Source organism: Salmo salar, chromosome 17, assembly GCF_965601325.2.
Source record: "Salmo salar chromosome 17, fSalSal1, whole genome shotgun sequence".
Taxonomy (NCBI): Eukaryota; Metazoa; Chordata; class Actinopteri; order Salmoniformes; family Salmonidae; genus Salmo; species Salmo salar.
In genome coordinates, this window is record NC_138307.1 from 20395006 (window position 1) to 20419556 (window position 24551).

General features: G+C 42.3%; 1 protein-coding gene and 1 non-coding gene across 2 annotated transcripts in view; one reads left to right on the forward strand and one right to left on the reverse strand.

Moving 5' to 3' along the window:
• The window catches only part of LOC106595092 (uncharacterized), a 33310-nt gene extending 9162 nt beyond the window's left edge, over positions 1 to 24148 (forward strand). The window contains exons 2-4 of the mRNA XM_045699180.2: positions 12529 to 12722; positions 18773 to 19145; positions 20726 to 24148. Of these exons, the coding sequence (XP_045555136.1) occupies positions 18776 to 19145; positions 20726 to 22674 (2319 nt within the window). The 5' untranslated portion in view covers positions 12529 to 12722; positions 18773 to 18775 and the 3' untranslated portion in view covers positions 22675 to 24148. The remainder of the gene's footprint in view (positions 1 to 12528; positions 12723 to 18772; positions 19146 to 20725) is intronic.
• Positions 15862 to 15916, reverse strand: LOC123728336 (U7 small nuclear RNA). The gene has a single exon (XR_006760222.1). It is a non-coding gene; the product is annotated as a U7 small nuclear RNA (small nuclear RNA).
• Positions 24149 to 24551: the final 403 nt, after the last annotated feature.

Consider the following 24551-nt stretch of genomic DNA (forward strand, 5'->3'; position numbering starts at 1 on the left):
ATGTGCAAATATTGTATAATCCAGGTGTGCAAATCTCTTAGAGACTTACCCAGAAAGATTCACAGCTGTTATCACTGCCAAATGTGAATCTAACATGTATTGACTCAGGGGAGTGAATACTTGTGTAAATTACATATTTCTGTATTTAATTTTAAATACATTTGCAACAATTTCTAAAAACATAATTTCACTTATTTAATTATGGGGTATTGTGTGTAAATTGGTGAGACCAAATATATTTAATTTGTTTTGAATTCAGGCTTGTAACACAACAAAATGTGCAATAAGCCAAGGGGTATAAATACTTTCTGAAGGTACTGTTGATAAAATAACTTGACAGTTATATCTAAAATAAAATAGCTTAAAAGTTATGTAGATTCTGAATTGAAGTATTCATAGTGAATTTAATAATATTATTGACAAAATAACTTGAAAGTTATGTGGATATCTAAAATAAAATAGCTCGAAAGTTATGTGGATATCTAAAATAAAATAGCTTGAAAGTTATGCAGATATGTGGAGTCATATTCTTAATAAAATATCCTTGAAAGTTACGTGGATGATGTCTCAAACGAATGGCATGGAATTCAGAATTCCTACGTCAGTTTTGTATGGCATGGGATATAGAAAATATGTATTGCTGAACTGTATAATACATGAAGTTGTCTCTGACATCCATCATGTTCCTTATTCTCATCACTATCCTGTCTGGCCCGTGGCCGTACTGTACATCTCTCTTCTGAGAGATCCTAAATGAGCCTGGTTTTGGTTTAATGGTGATGAGAGTGAAGCCATCAGCATGTGGGTAAAAATAACTTAACTGTTATATATATTTTATGGTGGATTATGGTACTCTAATGGATAGAGAGGGGAAGGAGAAATATGTGTTATGGTAACACCTTATGTAACCACCGGTAATAACATTTTATTATTAACATGTCGTTACATAGTAACTGCTTTGTAACTGCAGGGTAAAGTGTTACCAGTGTTATTGTAAAGAGAGCATTGACGACAGAAGCCAAAGTCCCTTAGACTGGTCTCTTGGATGGGATATTTCTCACACTGCAGTAGTTGGAAAAGTACTCAATAGTCATACTTGAGTAAAAGTAAAGGTACCTTAATGAAACATAACTCAAGTCAAAGTGAATGTCACCCAGTAAAATATTACTTGAGTAAAAGTATCTGATTTTAAATGTACTTAAGTAGAGTGGTGGGAAAAGTACTGAATTGTCATACTAAAAAAGTAAATGCTATACATCAAATTCCTTATATTAAGCAAACCAGACTACACAGGTTGTTTTTTATATTTACGGACAGACGGGCACTCTCCAACACTCAGACATAATGAGTCTCCTGATCAGAGGCAGTAGGGATTACAACGCGTTATATTGATAGGTGTGTGAATTTGACCATATTGCTGTCCTGCCTGAGCATTCGAAATGTACTTTTGTGTGTCAGGGAAAATGTATGGGAGTAAAAAGTACATATTTTCTTATGTAGTGGAGTAAAAGTTGTCATAAATATAAATAGAAAAGTCAAGTACAGATACCCCAAAACATTTCTTTAGTACTTCAACATATTTTTACTTAAGTACTTTACACCACTGATACTGTGACATCATTTATCATCATTTATTTATATCAGTTATGTCCATGGATTTAAATATGTATAGAATAGAATACCTTTATTGTAAATTAGATTAGGAGTTCAGTTCCTGGAGGGTTTCAAACATTCAATTCAGCTCAAGCTTAACAAGAATATCGTGCCTCTCCACAAAAGTCTGGCCTAAAATATGCGACAGCTCACAGTTCCCAGTGTTAACAACAGGAAATAGTCTTAGTCTGAGATCACCAAGTATTGTGAAGGTACTAAAGCCTTCCCAACAGAAAGTCGGCCTCTCCTCAGCTTGTTTGTGACCCTCTTGATCCCTCATTGACCCCTCGTTGACCCTGGCCTCCATTACGACGTCCTATTCAACCCAGCTCTGTGAACTGTGTACTGCTGAGGTCATCCTGATCACCATTTGTTTCCCCCCTCTGGAGGCTGAGAGCTACGACCAAATAACTCAGGGTGACTCCTGTAGCCTTGCTCTGTAAAGAGAGTGTCTATGTGTGAAGGAATGCTGGAAAAGGCCAGGCACACACACACATTGATCAGCTCATAACATGGGCAGGACAACGGGAGTATTGGCAGAGGCGCTGACCTTTGCAGGGCAGGTATTTAGGCTGCTGGGAGTGGAGTAGTGTTTGTGATGGGATAAATCACATCGGACAAGGCCAGATGAACAGCACATACAGGGAGAGGAGAGGATAGAGAAGAGAGGAGAGCAGAGGGGAGGGGAGAGGAGAGGTGAAGGAGGGAGGAATGGAGAGGAGAGCTAGGGAACAAAGTTCAAGTGAGAGAAAGACAAAGGATCAGGAGTGAGTTGGAGGGAGGATTGATTCCTCTGCTGCTCCCCAGGCTGCTGCTGTCAGAGTGGGACAGGAGACCTCACAGCCACCTCATCCTCATACAGTTGTCTGATGGGGCTAACAGGTCTAGCTCTCTTTCTTTCTTTCGCTCCCTCCCTCTTTCTCTCTCTACTTCTTTTTATTGGGCTGTGTCTTGCTGTCTCTGTGTCTCACTCTCCTTCTCTCTGTCTCTGTGTCTTACTCTCCTTCTCTCTGTCTCTCTCTCGTTTTCTCTCTTTCTTTCTCTTTCTCTCTCTCTCTCTCTCTCTCTCTCTCTCTTCCTTTTTTCCTCCCTCCCTACCACCCCCTCTGTCTCTCTGTCTCTGCTCCTCAAGGGTCTTCACCACTCGACCAGGTCAGCTGAGTGAAGTGTGGAGTAGTGACCCAAGTTCCTGAATACACAGACAGAGCACCCACAGATGAGATGAAGACTAGAGGGAGAGAGGCTTAGGTCCCAATGGGTTTTACAGTCCCCAGATGTGTGCTTGGCTCCCACTCGGCTCCGTCAGCTGATCGGACATTCCTGTGGAACCAGTGGTGTGTCTTTCCCTTTGAAATTCCAGAATTCTGCTGGGAAAAAGTCTTAAGTGGGATACTTTTCGACGTCCCAACTCTGACGTCACCCCATTGAACTTGAAATATAAAACAGTTAAGGTAAGGGTTAGTGTTAGGTAAGGGTTATGTTTAAGATTAGGGTAAATGTTAAGGTTAGTATTTAGGGTTTAAGGTCGGGACGTCCCAAGGTTCCAGGATATCACTAACCCATGCTGCTGCTAATACGGAGCGGCTCTTCTTCTGTTTAGCACACTACTCATTATTGGAGGCTGCTGAGGGGAGAACGGCTCACAATAATGGCCAGAACGGAGCAAATGGAATGGCATCAAACACCTGGAAACCATGGAAGCCATGTGTTGATGTATTCAATACCATTCCACTAATTCTGCTCCAGTTATTACCATCTCTATGTGTGTGTGTGTGTGTGTGTGTGTGGTAGAGTAAGGTTGGAGTGGTTGCCATGGTTACCTGTACACATCGGTTGCCAAGGCGGCCAGGCCAAGTGTGCGAGTTAGGTAACGTGAAGAGCGTGACAGCCATCAGCATCCGTTTTATTGGGAAGCCCTTGAGGACAGAGAAAACAGCCCGTTCTCATGGGGTCAATGGGCTAAAGGGGTGACACCAAAGACAATGGGCTTCTTTAGGGCACCAGCCACAGCCTGTAGGAAGGGAACCTGAACTGAGGCTCTGATCTAAAATCATCTTACCCTCATCATGTCCTAACTTTACCTATTAGATGGGAAAATGTTAAACTGACATTGGATCAGTGAGTACTGATATAGGAACTTATTTTGAGCCATTTTCCTACAGCAGGAAAATAATCCTGCAGCAACAGGAAATTTGAATTATTATGTGGATTATAATTATTGGACATTTTTTGTATGGGTTGATACATTTTTTGTTAGGACAAATCAAGTCTGACATTTTAAAGAGGAAATTACAAACTTTGGAAGCATTTTTAAACCTCGAATACACTACAAGTTTCAGCAACAAAACTAAAAGTTTCAGCAAGAAAAGAGTGATCAAATTAACATCCTACATCTGTAGGGTAAAAATAAATTTTACTCAGGGAAGGAAGGAGAGCACACAGATAGGTCCATGGGAAGATGTCAGGCATTTCCCTCTGGTATTCTGTGTAGAATTTCCAAGGGCAGCTTTGTAATAATTACAGTACTTTGTCTCCAGTCACCCGTCCTACCTTTGTGTTCAGAGAACATGATCCGCAGTCAACTTAAACTGTGCAGGCTTGATTTCTGGAACCGACGCAAGCAAAACGGCATCAAGTAAAGCCAAACGTGGTAAAAATGAAAATCCTTCCTTTTGTTCCCTCCTTTTCCCTCACTCCATCTCTGTTCCATAGAAAATGTTTAGCCCACTAACCTTTTGACTGTGAGTCTGTTCCAGCTGAGCTTGTCTCCATTGCCAGTCTTCGAGTGATATGCGTCATATACAGCGTGTTGAATATGTTTCAAGTTTCAAAATGTATTCGCCACGTGCACAGGATACAACCGGTGTAAAACAGTACTGTGAAATTCTTCCTTGAGAGCTCTTTCCCAACAATGCATTGATATTGATAATACTATAGAGAATAATAGAAAATTGGATAAAAAACACACAAGAAGTATAATATGGCAGGATAAAGAAAACGGCCCCTGTCTTTTTCAGTCTCATGTTTTCAGTTGATTGATGGAGAATTGTGAACATTAGAAATACATCTGATGGTATTCTGGGTAGAGAGAGAATTGGTCCTCTGAGCTGCATATTGTCTTACTGAGCCTCAAACAGAGAGTCTGATTTTACCACCTCCAGAGTTCAGATCAGTGGAAAATATGATATTATCCCTTATTTATTTCCTTGCTGTGTCCGTGTTTGAAGTGAGGTTGCAGTTTGCTCAGAATCAGAAACAAGCCGTGTTCGATTTGGATAGACGATGACAGGGCCAGTAATGTTCACGTATAAGTTCACTCGTCAACTTTTCTTGTTCACTGCATGTTTACATAGTGAAGGGATATTAGGCCAAGGGGTGCCGTTGAAACAGCGATGCCAGACCTGACTACAAACTACTAAAGAAGCACATATCTGTGCTCAACAGCATGGTTGGTATTCAACATGCTTTTCCTCGTGATCCCCTTTTGATTATTGAGAATTAAAGTTACCATCTGGAAGCAGTCAGGGAAATACAGAGGAGAAATGGAAATGTGATTATTTTCAAACCCCCGAGTTGGTGCGATAAAAGAGTTGTGGCTCGGGATCAAGCAGACACTGCTGTGGTTGGAAGTGGTGGCAAAGGTGGTAGGAAACAGACATCCTGTGGTAGAATGGCAACAGCCTTTTTTTATTTATTTTATTTATTTAACTAGGCAAGTTAGTTGAGAACAAATTCTTATTTACAATGACGGCCTACCCCGGCCAAACCCGGACGATGCAGGGCCAATTGTGCGCCGCCCTATGGGATTCCCAATCACAGCCGGATGTGATACAGCCTGGATTTGAACCAGGGACTGTAGTGACGCTTCTGGCACTGAGAACAGTGCCTTAGACCGCTAGGCCACTCGGGAGCCACTTTATTGCATTATCGTTATTGTTTTGCACCACACTAAAAATCACAGGTTAGTGTCTAGGTCAGGGCTCTCCAACCCCGTTCCTGGAAAGATACCGTCCTATAGGTAGAAAACCTACAGGGGGGTTGCTCACCAGGAACAGGGTTTGAGAGTCCTGGTCTAAGTATTGACAGAGGGGCCGGAGAAATACATTTTGGCAGCCCGTTGAAGGAATATTTAGACGTTTGACTGACTTTTGTTGTTCCAACAGCAAGCCCCAGAGAACAACGTGAGAATTTTATTGCAGCCATGTGAATCTGATAAGTAAATAAGGCAGGGAGGGGAGAGGAAACAGGTTGCTTTTGCAGCTGAGAGCTTGGATTCTGTTGGATTCTGAATCTGCTGTGTGCCGGACTTCGACTCCCTAGCGGGGGCCCGCCGTTTTCTCTCCTCGGCCAAATTGAGGAGCCAAAGAAGATGGCTCCCACAGGTCTCTCGCAATTGGTCGGTCTAGAATCCCTTGGAATATCCAAGACTGTCACCCGATTGGTTGATGTGTGAGTGGGCTGCGTGGAGACTGGAAAACAGCAGCTGTGAACCCTCGTACCCCGGCTCTCTTTAACTCTGGGTGTCTTGCCCTCACTGTCCACAGGGGGAGTAGTTAAAGCACAGTATTGTTAAATGAACTAGAGGTGTTGGTAGGACAGGTGTTGGTAATTAAATAGGAGGGGTTTTGGTCTGGTTGCTCTCAGCAGGGTGGCAGATTGACACGTCCTTGGAGACGTGCCATGATGCAGCTGTGCCATGATGCAGCTGTTTTAAAGAGCCTATTGCTCTTCTCTGTTTTCACTGCTGTTGTTGTTGTTATTGTTGTTGTCAGTAACCCCTTATTTCCGGGTCATATACTTTTTATTATTATTATTTAATCATTGCAAAGCGAGTAAATTAAAACATTTCTATTGCAGTGCAGTCTGGTGTTTATCCATTTGTCTTTGGCAGCACTCAGTCCTCTGTCCATGGTGCTGGATACATACATTCCAAACACAATAGTTCTATTTTTTTATTCCTAAACATCTTATCGGATCAGAAATATACCTCTTGGTTTAAAATAAATGCTGGTGTCTTGGTATTCCCACTCAGCTCTTTCATGTTTGTGTATTACTTTAATCAAAGCTGTAAATCATTCTTAATCCAGAGGTCTCAGAGTCATTTCCGACATGAAGCCTAAGGGATGTCTTCTGAGTCTGGGAATAATTGTCTCGCTGATCCCTCTGGATGCCAAGATTGTGCAAAGCTGTCATCAAGGCAAAGGGTGGCTACTTTGAAGAATCTCAAATATAAAATATGTTTTGATTTGTTTAACACTTTTTTGGTTACTACATGATTCCATATGTGTTATTGTATAGTTTTGATGTCTTCACTATTATCCTACAATGTAGAAAATAGTCAAAATAAAGAAAAACCCTGGAATGAATAGGTGTGTCTAAACTTTGACTATTACTGTATATATAATAAGATGATAAAAGAAATACAATGACAAAGCTGTAAAACATTATTCTAAATACAAACAATCAGCTTAGTGAATACCATTGGTGTTTAATATGAGGGTTTCAGCATGAAATATCATTTATCTGTATTTTTTTACACACTTTTATTTCATTTTCTATGTCAATATGTCTTTCTTGTAAATGTGTTGGTGCAAAACTGGTGGCAGTTATTAAAAATTACAATAGTTGGAAGAGTTGCAGAGTTCATTGAAAATAATGTAATTGTTGATTTGATTTTTTTCATTATTTTGTTGATTTTCTCTTGAACTAGAAAGTCTATATACTAGAAACTGTGGACAGTATGGACACAGATATAAAAATAGATTATACTATATATTAGGGCCGAGACGATGCCAGTATTTTTTCTTTTGCAAAAATGAAAACACGAAGCAGATCATACTCTTTGGTCCTTTAAAAACCTGCTGTATATAAAATATTGGGTTCATCTTTTTATTTCTTTATTTGGTTCCCCCTTAGCTTTAGCAGAAGCAGCAGCTACTCTTCCTGGGGTCTACAAAACACACACAACATGACAAGTAACAGAACACTGATAGACAAGGACAGTCACACAACTTTTAAACACAATGATATACAAACAACACAACAAAAAAACAATGTGTGTGTTTGTGTGTGTGTCCCCTCATAGTCCCGCTTTTTTAAAGGTACTGTAATTTTTCTGTTTGAATGAGTAATGGAAGATGGAAGGGAGTTCCGTGCGATCATGGCTCTGTATAATACCGTGCGTTTCCGTGAATTCGTTTTGGACTTGGGGACTGTGAACAGATGCCTGGTGGCATGTCTTGTGGGGTATGTATGGGTGTCTGAGCTGAATGTTATTTCATTACGCAGACAATCTGGAATTTTCATTGCAGTAATATTTCTCATGAAAAGAAGCAGTTCATCTCTCGTCAACCCTCAACCAGGAAGGACTGGCATGTTGTTGACTGTAAATAGTGAAAACACCCCTACTACTGTAGTGATAACATCTCTACTGTCCTGAGTTCTACTACTGTAGACTGATAACACCTCTACTCTGTAAATAGTGAAAACACCTCTACTACTGTTCATAGTGATAACACCTCTACTACTGTCAATGGTGATAACACCTCTACTACTGTCAATGGTGATAACACCTCTACTACTGTAAATAGTGAAAACACCCTTACTACTGTAGAGTGATAACATCTCTACTGTCCAGAATTCTACTACTGTAGAGTGATAACACCTCTACTACTGTAAATAGTGAAAACACCTCTACTACTGTTCATAGTGATAACACCTCTACTACTGTAAATGGTGATAACACCTCTACTACTGTAAATGGTGATAACAGCTCTACTACTGTTCATAGTGATAACACCTCTACTACTGTAAATGGTGATAACACCTCTACTACTGTTCATAGTGATAACACCTCTACTACTGTAAATGGTGATAACACCTCTAATACAGTAAATAGTGAAAACACCTATAATACTGTTCATAGTGATAACACCTCTACTGCTGTTCATAGTGATAACACCTCTAATACAGTAAATAGTGATAACACCTCTACTACTGTAAATGGTGATAACATCTCTACTACTGTCCAGAGTGATAACACCTCTACTACTGTTCATAGTGATAACACCTCTACTACTGTCCAGAGTGATAACACCTCTACTACTGTCCAGAGTGATAACACCTCTACTACTGTCCAGAGTGATAACACCCCTACTACTGTCCAGAGTGATAACACCTCTACTACTGTCCAGAGTGATAACACCTCTACTACTGTCCAGAGTGATAACACCTCTACTACTGTCCAGAGTGATAACACCTCTACTACTGTCCAGAGTGATAACACCTCTACTACTGTCCAGAGTGATAACACCTCTACTACTGTCCAGAGTGATAACACCTCTACTACTGTCCAGAGTGATAACACCTCTACACACCTCTACTACTGTCCAGAGTGATAACACCTCTACTACTGTCCAGAGTGATAACACCTCTACTACTGTCCAGAGTGATAACACCTCTACTACTGTCCAGAGTGATAACACCTCTACTACTGTCCAGAGTGATAACACCTCTACTACTGTCCAGAGTGATAAGACCTCTACTACTGTCCAGAGTGATAACACCTCTACTATTGTCCAGAGTGATAACATCTCTACTACTGTCCAGAGTGATAACACCTCTACTACTGTTCATAGTGATAACACCTCTACTACTGTCCAGAGTGATAACACCTCTACTACTGTCCAGAGTGATAACACCTCTACTACTGTCCAGAGTGATAACACCCCTACTACTGTCCAGAGTGATAACACCTCTACTACTGTCCAGAGTGATAACACCTCTACTACTGTCCAGAGTGATAACACCTCTACTACTGTCCAGAGTGATAACACCTCTACTACTGTCCAGAGTGATAACACCTCTACTACTGTCCAGAGTGATAACACCTCTACTACTGTCCAGAGTGATAACACCTCTACTACTGTCCAGAGTGATAACACCTCTACACACCTCTACTACTGTCCAGAGTGATAACACCTCTACTACTGTCCAGAGTGATAACACCTCTACTACTGTCCAGAGTGATAACACCTCTACTACTGTCCAGAGTGATAACACCTCTACTACTGTCCAGAGTGATAACACCTCTACTACTGTCCAGAGTGATAAGACCTCTACTACTGTCCAGAGTGATAACACCTCTACTATTGTCCAGAGTGATAACACCTCTACTACTGTCCAGAGTGATAACACCTCTACTACTGTCCAGAGTGATAACACCTCTACTATTGTCCAGAGTGATAACACCTCTACTACTGTCCAGAGTGATAAGACCTCTACTACTGTCCAGAGTGATAACACCTCTACTATTGTCCAGAGTGATAACACCTCTACTACTGTCCAGAGTGATAACACCTCTACTATTGTCCAGAGTGATAACACCTCTACTACTGTCCAGAGTGATAACACCTCTACTACTGTCCAGAGTGATAATACCTCTACTACTGTCCAGAGTGATAACACCTCTACTATTGTCCAGAGTGATAACACCTCTACTACTGTTCATTGTGATAACACCTCTACTACTGTTCATAGTGATAAGACCTCTACTACTGTTCATTGTGATAACACCTCTACTACTGTTCATAGTGATAAGACCTCTACTACTGTTCATAGTGATAAGACCTCTACTATTGTCCAGAGTGATAACACCTCTACTACTGTCCAGAGTGATAACACCTCTACTACTGTCCAGAGTGATAATACCTCTACTACTGTCCAGAGTGATAACACCTCTACTATTGTCCAGAGTGATAACACCTCTACTATTGTCCAGAGTGATAACACCTCTACTACTGTTCATTGTGATAACACCTCTACTACTGTCCATAGTGATAACACCTCTACTACTGTTCATAGTGATAAGACCTCTACTACTGTTCATAGTGATAAGACCTCTACTACTGTTCATAGTGATAACACCTCTACTACTGTCCAGAGTGATAACAGCTCTACTACTGTCCAGAGTGATAACACCTCTACTACTGTTCATTGTGATAAGACCTCTACTACTGTTCATAGTGATAAGACCTCTACTACTGTTCATAGTGATAAGACCTCTACTACTGTTCATAGTGATAACACCTCTACTACTGTCCAGAGTGATAACAGCTCTACTACTGTCCAGAGTGATAACACCTCTACTACTGTTCATTGTGATAAGACCTCTACTACTGTTCATAGTGATAACACCTCTACTACTGTTCATAGTGATAAGACCTCTACTACTGTTCATAGTGATAAGACCTCTACTATTGTCCAGAGTGATAACACCTCTACTACTGTCCAGAGTGATAACACCTCTACTACTGTCCAGAGTGATAACACCTCTACTATTGTCCAGAGTGATAACACCTCTACTACTGTCCAGAGTGATAACACCTCTACTATTGTCCAGAGTGATAACACCTCTACTACTGTCCAGAGTGATAACACCTCTACTATTGTCCAGAGTGATAACACCTCTACTACTGTCCAGAGTGATAACACCTCTACTACTGTCCAGAGTGATAATACCTCTACTACTGTCCAGAGTGATAACACCTCTACTATTGTCCAGAGTGATAACACCTCTACTACTGTTCATTGTGATAACACCTCTACTACTGTTCATAGTGATAAGACCTCTACTACTGTTCATTGTGATAACACCTCTACTACTGTTCATAGTGATAAGACCTCTACTACTGTTCATAGTGATAAGACCTCTACTATTGTCCAGAGTGATAACACCTCTACTACTGTCCAGAGTGATAACACCTCTACTACTGTCCAGAGTGATAATACCTCTACTACTGTCCAGAGTGATAACACCTCTACTATTGTCCAGAGTGATAACACCTCTACTATTGTCCAGAGTGATAACACCTCTACTACTGTTCATTGTGATAACACCTCTACTACTGTCCATAGTGATAACACCTCTACTACTGTTCATAGTGATAAGACCTCTACTACTGTTCATAGTGATAAGACCTCTACTACTGTTCATAGTGATAACACCTCTACTACTGTCCAGAGTGATAACAGCTCTACTACTGTCCAGAGTGATAACACCTCTACTACTGTTCATTGTGATAAGACCTCTACTACTGTTCATAGTGATAAGACCTCTACTACTGTTCATAGTGATAAGACCTCTACTACTGTTCATAGTGATAACACCTCTACTACTGTCCAGAGTGATAACAGCTCTACTACTGTCCAGAGTGATAACACCTCTACTACTGTTCATTGTGATAAGACCTCTACTACTGTTCATAGTGATAACACCTCTACTACTGTTCATAGTGATAAGACCTCTACTACTGTTCATAGTGATAAGACCTCTACTATTGTCCAGAGTGATAACACCTCTACTACTGTCCAGAGTGATAACACCTCTACTACTGTCCAGAGTGATAACACCTCTACTATTGTCCAGAGTGATAACACCTCTACTACTGTCCAGAGTGATAACACCTCTACTACTGTCCAGAGTGATAATACCTCTACTACTGTCCAGAGTGATAACACCTCTACTATTGTCCAGAGTGATAACACCTCTACTACTGTTCATAGTGATAAGACCTCTACTACTGTTCATAGTGATAACACCTCTACTACTGTTCATAGTGATAAGACCTCTACTACTGTTCATAGTGATAAGACCTCTACTACTGTTCATAGTGATAACACCTCTACTACTGTTCATAGTGATAAGACCTCTACTACTGTTCATAGTGATAAGACCTCTACTACTGTCCAGTACTGTATGATGGCCAAGTTGGGAAGGGCAGTGAGCTGGAGATGGCAGCTCAGTGTTAAAACCCCAGCTGTCTGAGAAAAGTCATGGTGCTCCAGGATCTCTCATTCATCCTCGTTCTGTTTCAGGGCCCTAGACTGCACTGCACCGCAACGCATCGGACCTGTGGCCAGAGTCACAAGCAGTCTCATGCCTCGGGAAACCCCCAACACCACCAGAAACAGAGGGAAAGTACAGTGAGACCTGCGGGCCAAAGGACAGAGCGAGAGGTTAGGTCATCGTCGCGACAGGCCTTTGGGTTTGAGGAGAGGAGACGCTAAGGGTAAGAGGAGCTTTTTCTGTTTGTCAGGTCAAGAGGTTAGCAGGTCATGGAGGAAGGAAATGGACGTGCGTAATTGTAGTGAACAGACAGACAGACAGACAGACAGACAGACAGACAGACAGACAGACAGACAGACAGACAGACAGACAGACAGACAGACAGACAGACAGACAGACAGACAGACAGACAGACAGACAGACAGACAGACAGACAGACAGACAGACAGACAGACAGACAGATATTGTATGTCTGAAGGGTGTTATGTAGAGTACAGATTGTTCTCTGTACTAGTGCCTTTTCTCCTCACACCTTCAGCATGATGTTGATGGCAACAATATCTATGCAAGTGTCACAGTTTTGCTTCCGTCCCTCTCCTTGCCCCAACCTGGGTTTGAATCATGGACCCTCTGCACACATCGACAACTCAGAGTGAGTGACATCAATGACTGAAATGCCCCACAGCGCGCCCGGCTAACTAGCCAGTCATTTCACACCGGTTACACAAGTGTAACTAATCTTTCCATAATATAACAACTTGGGAGGTTATTTCAGCAGGCAGAATAAACATCTTCTCTCCATAAGTCAATGCTTTGATCTCAGCGCGGCTGAAAGAACAGTAAAGACGACCGTGAGGGAAGCGTCCATACATTCACACCTTACGTTTATTATTGCACCGATCACTTGGCAGCGTTGTACAAATCTCCTGAGACGTGGTCCATGTTTAAAGGAGTAGTGTGGCCCAGCGGAGTGCGGTGGTGGGTCCACACACATACACGCAGAAACACACACACGCAGGAACACACAAACACACGCAGAAACACACACACACGCAGAAACACACACACACACGCAGAAACACACACACGCAGAAACACACACACATAAAGTCACGTCCTAGGTTCCTGTCTCTAATCATCTCCCATTTAGCAGCATGTGCTCTCTGTGTGGAACAACTCACTCTGAGGGGAAACGTGACTCTCTCTTCCTTACTCAGCGACGGGCCGGCAAAGAGAGGAAGGAGGGAAGGAGGGGATTGAGGGAAGGAGGGAAGGATGGGAAGGATGGGAAAGGAAAATAGAGGAAAGGAGGAATGTACACACATCCAGGGTGTGGTGGGCGTTTGGGTTTGGCCTTCTATGGAAGCATGTGTGTCTGTGTGTGTGTGTCTGTGTGTGTGTGTGTGTGTGTGTGTGTGTGTGTGTGTGTGTGTGTGTGTGTGTGTGTGTGTGTGTGTGTGTGTGTGTGTGTGTGTGCGCGCGCTTATTGGCCGCAAATAGTTTTTTAAAAACAAATCCTAACAAATTCTCAATTCTCCAGAATCACAACTTGCCATAACACAAGGTACAAATGCTGTTTTCTCATGATGTCTTCACTGCGTCTGTCAAGTGTTGTACTGATTCTGCCCCCTAGTGGTGAAAGTAGGATGTTAGTTAAAGGGTGAGGTATAGGTATCAGGTGTATCTTCTCCACTACTGTAGATGTGTGGAGAGTAAAATGATTGGGCGTAGCGCCCTCTTGTGGTCAAAGAGATTACATCAAATCAAATTTGATTTGTCACATTCATCATAAACAACAGGTGCACACAAGCAGTGTGTGCTTGTGTGCTTACTTACGGGTGCTTACTTACGGGTGCTTACTTACGGGTGCTTACTTACGGGTGCTTACTTACGGGTGCTTACTTACGGGTGCTTACTTACGGGTGCTTACTTACGGGTGCTTACTTACGGGTGCTTACTTACGGGTGCTTACTTACGGGTGCTTACTTACGGGTGCTTACTTACGGGTGCTTACTTACGGGTGCTTTTCGAACAATGCAGAGTTAAAGATAACAATTTCAATAAAACATTGACATAGTGACACAAGGAATAAATACACACAACCAAACATATTAGACACACACGCACGCACACGCACACAGACACACGGACACACACACAGTTGAACTTTCCATCATCATTGTGTAGAAAGAGCAGAAAGAGAGAGAAGGACATGTCAGACAACTTGTGTTTATGAGGTCGTGCTGCAACCCAGAACCAGAGTGTTTTAGTTTAGTTTATTCGGACAAAGAAGACAAGTGAAAGACACAGTGCAGATAAAAACAAGTTAAGAGGTGTGCAGGTGAGTGACCATAGAGGTTACATATACAACAGCTAACTGGACCCTGAATTTCACCTGATCACAAAAACACACCTTGTCATGTGATCACATGTGATCTTATGTTACCCTGTGAGGGTAATCCACACTGTTTTGTATTTTTTGCTGTGCAGATCAGTTTGTCTATTTACACAGCACAGTGTAATTACAGTGGATAGGAGGTCGTTCATGGAATAAAGGGAATGGGCGTAGCTCCACTCATGTTGTTGCTCTGAGAATGAACAGAGTGAATATTACAGGCCATTCTTCCTCAGTCTCTGGTCTGGTCTACACTGACATGTGGCACAGCTGCTTGATGCTTCCCCAATGTGCTTATTGTAATTGTATTATTTTAATATTGGTGGTTGGAATAATAGAGGCATTATTCCCATGATTTCTCATGTGTTATTCATCAACCTAATGGCTGCTATTCTGGCGAGGAGAATCCATCCAGCGCTGCTGTCCAAAACCAATTCCAAACTCTAACAAAATGGCTGATGTTGCTATTAAATCACTAAACCAAAATTAGCAGAGGGAAATAGAATAATTGAATAAATAGTCACTGCCTAAAGCACACGTCCCCCGACAATGCAACAGGTTATAGATGTGGTGAGTTACTGTACACTATAGGCCTACAAATGTTATCCATTAATACAGTCTGGCAGCCTTCGTGGTCTATAGAGGGATAATAACAACCATATTCATGTGTCTACAGATCCACTACTTACACTATACACAAAACATTTGCAGCTGAAATTGGAACGTCTGCTGGCTGAGCCAATGTTAGCTGACACAACGCTGACATTGCAAGCCATCTAATTTGTGGCTCCAACAGCCTACCCACAAGAAAAAATACTATTGTGTATACCATGGTAGGAATACTGTTGTATTCACTGTAGTGTTTCTGTGGACTTTATTGTAGCATTTACTGTAGAGTTTTTGTGGACTGAAGTATACTGTAGTATTTACTATAGTGTTCTAGTTGCATTATCTTTGACATAGAAGTGGGGGTTTTCTCCTTGAGGAAACCTACTGGAGAAATACTAAAATAGCTAATTTTCCATGACATGTAGGTAGAAAGGTTGGACTGGGGTCTGAACAGATAGTTCAGAGTTTCTGTTCTTTTCAAAAGCCATACGGAACACAATATAATGATGGTCTATACTTGGCATGTAGGTTTCTCACTTATGGCTGGCACATTGGGATATGGGGGGTGGGGAATGGGCAGGGTATAAGCAAATTAAATTGTGTATTATCTACTATAGTTTTTTTTATGTATTTTTGCTGACATTTCTATATTATTTACTACAGTATTTTTTTTTGCGGATAACACTAGTATTTACTATAGTATACTACAAAAAATCTATACTAAGTACTACACATGATCGAAGGATACTACTACATACTACAGTTTTCTGCAGAATTCTATAATAAGTAGTGTAGTATTCTATAGTAAACTGTCTTATTCTTTTATGTGGGTAGCGCCCTTCAGTCTAATGACATGGTAATGTGTTATTGATTTCCCAGACGTCCTGGTAAAAGCGCGAAGGTCTGGATGTATGTTATGGTGCTTTCACAGCTTGGTAGTGTGGAGTGATTTGGTGTTTCTGTGCTTTTCTTATTTCGCACTGGCTCATGGGATAAATCAGTTCCATCAACAAGTTGTTCCTGGTATGCTCCTAAAGTGGTTGTGAATGAGAAATTATGCTTAATTCTGTTCCAGAATGATGCTCTTTTTTCTACCTCTTTTCTACCAGTAAACATTCTAAAGATGTTTGATCAACAGGACTGGTGACATTAGTGAAATTTGGAAAACCCTGAAAATCAAAGTGTTCCGTAACTTTGACTAGGTCCAATGTGCCGACCTCCTGTGTCTAAGCAGTCTGTCACAACCAAGACTTGATAAAGTCAGCATTTAATTTTTTTAGGGCAATTCATTTTGGCTGAGCATTAAACCAAATGTTATTCTGTTCCCCTGCTTCCTGCTTGTTTTCTGAGACATAATACATCTGGCCTTGGGCTATATATGGATTCACTGCTGTTCTCTCCTGTTCACAGCCTGGCCAGACTGATTCTTATGAAAGCATGGAGAATCACACCCTTGACTTGGACAGTGAGGTCATTTTATCCAGTGTTGAGCAAATGGTTACTGCGTAGACAAACTGTGCATTAAATGGTTAGTGAAAGCAGAGATATTTTTGCCAAGTCAAACCATAAATGGCTTGATTCAGGTGGTATGGTTGTCTGTGGTCCATGCTGGTGTCTACAAGAACCACACATGCCAATTGTCCATTTAGTCATTGCTTTTCCTTTGGTCTGAGGAGGTCCCTTAAATGCCATGTCAGTGTTGTACTGCATGTACTTAGCATATACTGACAACCCACAGTTCACAGACGTCAGTTCAAAAGTCTAGTTTTGATCTCCATTTGGTTGAGTTGTCAATTAACGTGAATTCAACGTGAAATCCACAAACAATGTCACCATGCCATTGGATTTAGGTACAAATTTGGGTGAAAATAAAATAAAAAATCCCTTACACTGATGAGCAAATCCAATCAGTTTTCCACGTTGCTTCAACGTCATCACATGATTTATTTTGTTGAAATGATGTGAAACAACGTTGATTCCACCAGTTTTTGCCCAGTGGGAATAGATGTGCTGTGAAGACTTTGTCATGTTTAGACTCTGCTATGTTGCATCTAACTCCTCACCTTTCACAGTTGTTTGGTCTAGGTGTCTGGAATAAGACTAATCATAATGTATGAACAGCACAGGAGGTTGGTGGAGAACGGGCTCGTGGTAATGCCTGGAGCGGAATCAGTGGAATGGTACTGTATCAAATACATCAAACACACGGTTTCCATCTGTTTGATGCCGTTCCATTGGCTCCGTTCCAGACATTATTAGGAGCCGTCCTCCCCTCAGCAGCCTCCACTGATCAACAGTAATCTTACAGCTAGCTCAGTGTCCCTCCAAATGTACTCTAACACCTTGTTTGAACCAAATGTTCTCTTTAAAACCCAAACAAACATACTGCAGTGTTAAAAAAAAATCTTCTTTTGGTATTTCTTTCATTAGTCTGTGGTTGATATTATCCCAAAATGTTTTGCGTGTCAACAATCAAGTTATCAAGATATATAACTTTAAAAATACAGAAATACAGTCGTATGATGAATCACCTCTTCCCTCGTTACACTGGGGTAGGCCCACTGGATCAGTAACAATTGTACTGTGTGAAGCTTCAAAGTAATGCGTTGGATTATTTTCAGTTTGAAGTTTTGCACATTCACTTCTCAATGATGCAAAACACATCTCTTCATTACAGCAGGAACTGACATCCACAACAGCAAGGAGCTTGCTCTCTTTTCCTACCCGCCCAGTAACTCAAAACCCCACCTCTGAATAAGAGTGTTATGGTTTCAGAGCCAAAAATGTCTGCCCTTGAGGAGTGGCCTGGCTGTCCATGCTGGCAGTATCAAACTCAAATCCATGTGATTTAGCTTGTCAGAACTATTTATTATCTGTTCCACAAAAAGATTGCTTTTAAAATGTTTCAGAGTACAGTATGATCAGAATATTTGGTAGTCCCTCGCTGTGTATAGTCATATGGTTATAGTGCGCATCCTGAGGCCTCGCTACAAAATGTTAAATAGCACACTTATCTTAGCTCTCATGATTCTGAGAAACTTTGGCGAGGGGTTATTGTACTGCCATACATTTTCTCTAATATATCTGTCAGAATACCTTTGTTTAACTCCTTCTATGGTCTTGAAAATCTCATCTGCTTAACTCATTCTATGGGCTTGAAACCCTCATCTGCTTAACTCATTCTATGGTCTTGAAACCCTCATCTGCTTAACTCATTCTATGGTCTTGAAAATCTCATTCTGCTGACCTGCCCTCTCTCTCTCCTATAGGACATGGCCAAGCCCCTCCCCTCTACTCATCTATTGGTGGTGGCAGTCCAGCTGTGTCTAGTACTACGCCACCATGCCCGTGGGGCGGCATATTACGGGCACAAGCAGCCGCAGCACCCACAGCAGCACCTTCCCCAGCAGCACCAGCCCATGCAACAGTTACCTCACATGTCCCTAGGGAACGGGTATGGGAACGGGAACGGGAATGGGGACGGGCTGCCCCAGCAACAGTACGGGAAGGAAATGCCACAACATATGCCATACGGCAAAGAGATGCCATATGTGCTGCCACAGTATGGGCAAGAACTTCCACAGATGCTTCCACAGATGCACGAACAACCCCAGATGCCACACAATAAGGGCAAGGGAAAAGGTGAGATTTTAATAGATTGTCTTCATCACAGAAATGTACACTCTTAGAAAAAAATGGTTATTTGGTTGTCCCCATAGGAGAACCCTTTTTGGTTCTACATGGAACCAAAAGGGTTCTTTCTACTTGGAACTAAAAAGGATTCTTCAAAGGGTTCTCCTGTGGGCACAGCCAGAGAACCGTTTTAGGTTCTAGATAGCACCATTTTTTCTAAGAGTGTAGGCTAAACAATAGCATAATTGAACCATATTTAGATTTTAAATTGGGTCATGGCCATGGCCACCAATGTGGGTTTGAAGGGAAAGCCAACATGGACAGTATGGTACAACCAGAGGAAGACGAGCCATGTTCATGGTGCAGTGCTGACATGAAACCATTACCCACTCTCTGACATGTTAATTCCATTCAAAACACATCTCTACTGCTTTTCCAAGATTCTTCTCCCTTCGCCAAAGCAAACGTCATCTCTCCTAGCATCCACAGGAAATCATATCCAGCTCATGGTTGTAAAAGCATCCTTGACAAATCACATGTGAAGCAGGCAAAATATACTGTTGTTTACTTACTCTGTATGTCTGTACTGTGTTCTCCACATAGCTCATCCTAATATAGCTACTACTATACAAACCATTTTCTTTCCAAATGATATACTGTCTATACACACCACGTATTTATATTCTGGATTCTGACACATGCTCATTCTAATATATCTACCCCTGGATTGTTAATTAGACTCATTCTGCTGTTTCTTGAGTTTTTGTTTACATGTTTTATTATTTACATTGTATTTGCGAGTCATTCTACTGCACTGTTGGAGCCAGCATCCTAAGCATTTTGCAGCACCTGCTATAACACCTGCAAATCTTTGTAGGTGACCAATACACTTTGATTTGATTTGAAATACAGCATATTGCAGGTACTATACACACTGAGAAAAAAAGGTGCGATCTAGAACCTAAAAGGGTTCTTTGGCTGTCCCTATAGGAGAACCCTTTGAAGAACCTTTTTGGTTCCAGGTATGAACCTTTTTGGGTTCCATGTAGGACCTTTTCCACAGAGGGTTCTACATAGAACCTAAAAGTATTCTCCCTCGAACAAAAAAGTGTTTTACTTCAAAACAAAAAGTGTTCTCCCTAGAACCAAAAAGTGTTTTACTTGGAACCAAAAAGGGTTCTCCCTGGAACCAAAAAGGGTTCTCCTATGGGGACAGCCGAAGGAAACCCTTTTGGAAACCTTTTTTCTAAGAGTGTAAGACATTTCACAAATGTGTATTTTGGCTGTTTCAACAATCAAGCAAGGAATCAGAGAAGGCGGAAAGAAAGTATGTTTGATAACTAGGAAATGTAACATGCTTTTAACATCCACTATCAGCACCCTGTGTCCAAGGGGGACATTAAAGCCAGCTTTTGGCATTAATTTTCAAAGATAATAATTTGGCCCATCATTTACGGATGAAGGTCCATTGGGCTTACTCCAATGTTCATGCATATTAATTGGTCATGTTCCTATGTGCTCAATGAGATACTCAAGTCACTAACTCAAGTTAGTAACTCATGGTAAATGCTAATTGATGTCATCCACAGGTCAGTCATATCCCAGTAATGGGAAAGGCCTTGGAGGCCCACCACCTGATGATAGGGGACTACAGGGTCCTGGTCCCAAGGGTCCACCAGGAGCCCAAGGGCCTCCCGGACCACAGGGCCCTCCAGGGATGCTAGGTCAAGGGATGCCCGGCCCCCATGGAAAACCAGGTCCTCCTGGTCCCCAAGGATATCCTGGGATAGGGAAACCCGGAATGCCGGGAATGCCCGGTAAACCTGGTGGAGGCGGCCAGCCAGGTCCGAAGGGCGACCTTGGTCCTGGTGGTGATGTAGGACCAATGGGGATGCCTGGGGGGCCAGGTCTTCCAGGGCCACCAGGCCTGCCAGGCATCGGGAAGCCAGGGGGTCAGGGTCTGCCTGGGCAGCCTGGGCCTCGAGGGGAGCCTGGACACAAGGGCATACCTGGACTGCCTGGTCTTCCTGGGCCCAAGGGAGACAAAGGGATTGGCTTGCCAGGATTGCCAGGTTTGAAAGGACCTGGTGGACCACCTGGGCCTCCTGGTCAAGGGGGTTTGCCAGGGGTTGGAAAACCAGGTCTGAATGGACTACCAGGATTGCCCGGGGGGGCAGGAAAACCAGGCCCACCTGGAGAAGGAGGACTTGCTGGTCCACCAGGTGAAGGAGGAGAACCAGGACCACCTGGGCTACCAGGTATTGGCAAGCCCGGGCAAGATGGTTTGCCAGGACAACCAGGGTTCCCAGGCGGTAAAGGGGAATCAGGCCCACCAGGTTTGCCAGGGGGCCCAGGTCTACCTGGTTACGGAAAGCCAGGATATCCTGGACCAAAAGGAGACAAAGGACATGGAGGTTTTCCTGGAGCTCCAGGCCCAAAAGGTGACAAAGGTCATGGAGGTCTCCCAGGGCAGGAAGGCCTTCCTGGACCCAACGGGCCACCTGGCCTGCCCGGTCCCATTGGGCCACCTGGGGGCCTTGGTTTCCCAGGTCCGAAGGGAGAAGGTGGCAATGGAGGGCCAAAGGGGCTGCCAGGTCCTAAAGGTGAGCCAGGGCCTCCAGGGCTTCCTGGACAGGGTGGGTATCCTGGAGAGGGTGGTCAACCAGGACCGAGAGGTATACCAGGGCCACTGGGTCCGAAAGGGGATAACGGCCACAAAGGGTTACCTGGCCTCCCTGGAGCTCCTGGAATGCCCGGTTCAAGGGGAGAAGGTGGAATGCCCGGAGAAAAAGGTCACCAGGGACCCAAGGGAATCCCAGGAAATTTTGGTCCAGGTGGGCCACTTGGTCTTCCCGGTCTTCCCGGGCCAAAAGGCGAGCTTGGTCCACCAGGGAAACCTGGCTACCCCGGCGAAGGTAAACCTGGTGTTCCAGGCGCTTTAGGGCCCCAAGGGAAACCTGGCAACGGTGGACCCCCTGGTCAGCCTGGACAACCAGGACAACCTGGTCCCCCTGGCCCACCCGGACCCCCCACCCAACCACCTGGTCTTGGTGAAATCCTCCCTGAGATGGGTCCTGGTCTGGACGGTCTTAAACAAGGCGGTTACAAGAAACCAAAGAATGGAGGGGACAGGAACGGCCTGGAGATGCCAGCATTCACGGCTCAGCTCACCAATCCTTTCCCCCCCGTAGGGTCCCCTGTTGTCTTCGACAAACTCCTGTACAACGGCCATCAGGACTACAATCCCCAAACCGGTGTCTTCAGCTGTACTATACCGGGAATCTATTACTTTGCTTACCACGTCCACTGCAAAGGAGCAAATGTGTGGGTGGCACTGGTCAAGAACAATGAGCCTGTGATGTACACATATGATGAGTACAAAAAGGGCAGCCTGGACCAGGCGTCAGGGAGCGCTGTGCTCCCCTTACAGCAAGGAGACACTGTGCATGTACAGCTTCCATCTGACCAGGCAGCAGGACTTTATGCCGGTCAATATGTCCACTCTTCATTCTCTGGATATTTATTGTACCCAATGTAAAGATCATCAACAACAACAACAACAAAAAAGGGCATCCACATCACAACTCACTACATAGCTGTTTAATTAGTGTTTTATTCATTTTAAACTGTTGACCTCAATAGTGACACATGATGACAATGGTGAAAACTACTACTCGGCTCAGAAGTATCCAATGAATGTGTGAGTGCTACAGTACATGCTATAGTATGTTTATGTCTTTGTATTGCAGTATTACATGGGTGCAAAAAAACATAAATCAATCTCTCTGCAATACATTTAATTTACCCCAGAAATGAATTTGGCAAAGCCCTGTGATAAATAATTTGAGATGTCTGTATGTAGATATTCAGATAATTATGCAAATTACAATTTCTGTTGGTTAATAGGGGGTAAAAATGTTGCAAAATTATTGAGAATACTGACTATCCCAATTGTAGCAGTGTCATCCACCTCACATGATTGACAGTGTTTATAGAGAAAACATGGTTGCTGACATCCTATGGCGCTACTGTGGATAGCAGCATATTACATTGGAAACAATGTGTTATTTTTTTATTAAAGATAACTATTTTTAGGATGGAATTATTACATTTGCCCAACATGTTCTTCTCCATATGTGAATATATAGCATTTGTTTGTATTTTATATTTCCATATCAGATTTATGTTATGTGCACTCAGTGTATCCGTTCTTTGCATTCCAACAGTCACAGCCATATCATGACGCCACTAAATGGCTAGCCGTCTACCGCAGCTTTCATAAGCAAGCATCAACGCATCAGCTTTATCTGTCATGCATACCTAATGTTAGTACACAATTATTCTTCAGAGATAGTTCTTCCATGTGTGGACTTTTCAGAAGACATTCTAATGTCTTTATTTCATGCCAAATTATACTTTTGGCATATAAGTAACACTGTTACATTCACAGTATGTAATACCATACATTGTTCCCCTTTAACAATATGATTTTTCCTATCCCATAGTTCCTCCACGACAGATTGATTTCTTTTTTTATCATCCTTATTCACGTTGTTCCAGATTATGCAGAAGTGTCTACCATTTTTATTTATTGATATCATATTTGGAAATGAGATTGTTTCATGGTTTGGAACCTAAAATAAAATTCAATTGATATGCAACATAGTGAAGACATTTGGTTGTAAGCTTCCCATTTCATCTGTGGTGCATTAATAAATAGAGGAGTTATGGGAGTTTGAAGGGGTGTATAGTTAACATTTTCAATATGCACATTAAGTTATAGTCAACCACACTTCTCTAAGTTATGTGGCAGTATTCCTCTCTGTCATTTATTCGTTTAACTACTGATTTTGTCTGAAATTGTAAATGTGTATACCTGTTGAGACTGCCTTGAAGGAAAAAAGAAATGTTAACTGACAATGGTGCTAAACATATAACCAAATGAAGAACTTAGTATAATGTTTTTGGCACTATTGTTGTTTTTCTAAATAAAGATGAAGTGATTAAAAAAATGTGTTCTCTTCTTTGATTGCTACTTGTTGCATTGAAGTGACTCAAATCCAATTTTTTTTGTATATCCGATTTGAATCTGTTCTTTTTCCTGCAGTCTGAACCGCCAAAAAGCACATGGAATCGGATATTTCAAGCCACATTTCAAACCATCTTCGTAGGTGGTATGAAATCAGATACAAATCTGAGTCCTGGCCATGCGACTTGAGTCTGAACAGTCTAATCTGTCAAGTGGTTTTTAAACTTATTTGGCATATCTTGTTGCTTGCTGGCCACTCTGTTGACAGTTTGACAAGAACATGTGGTTGCTTGTTAATTGTTTACAAGCAAATTAGTCAATGTGCTACCTAGCGAGCTAGTTGACTGCTGTGGCTATCCAGAAAGGACTTGTTTTTAAAGTTGGGT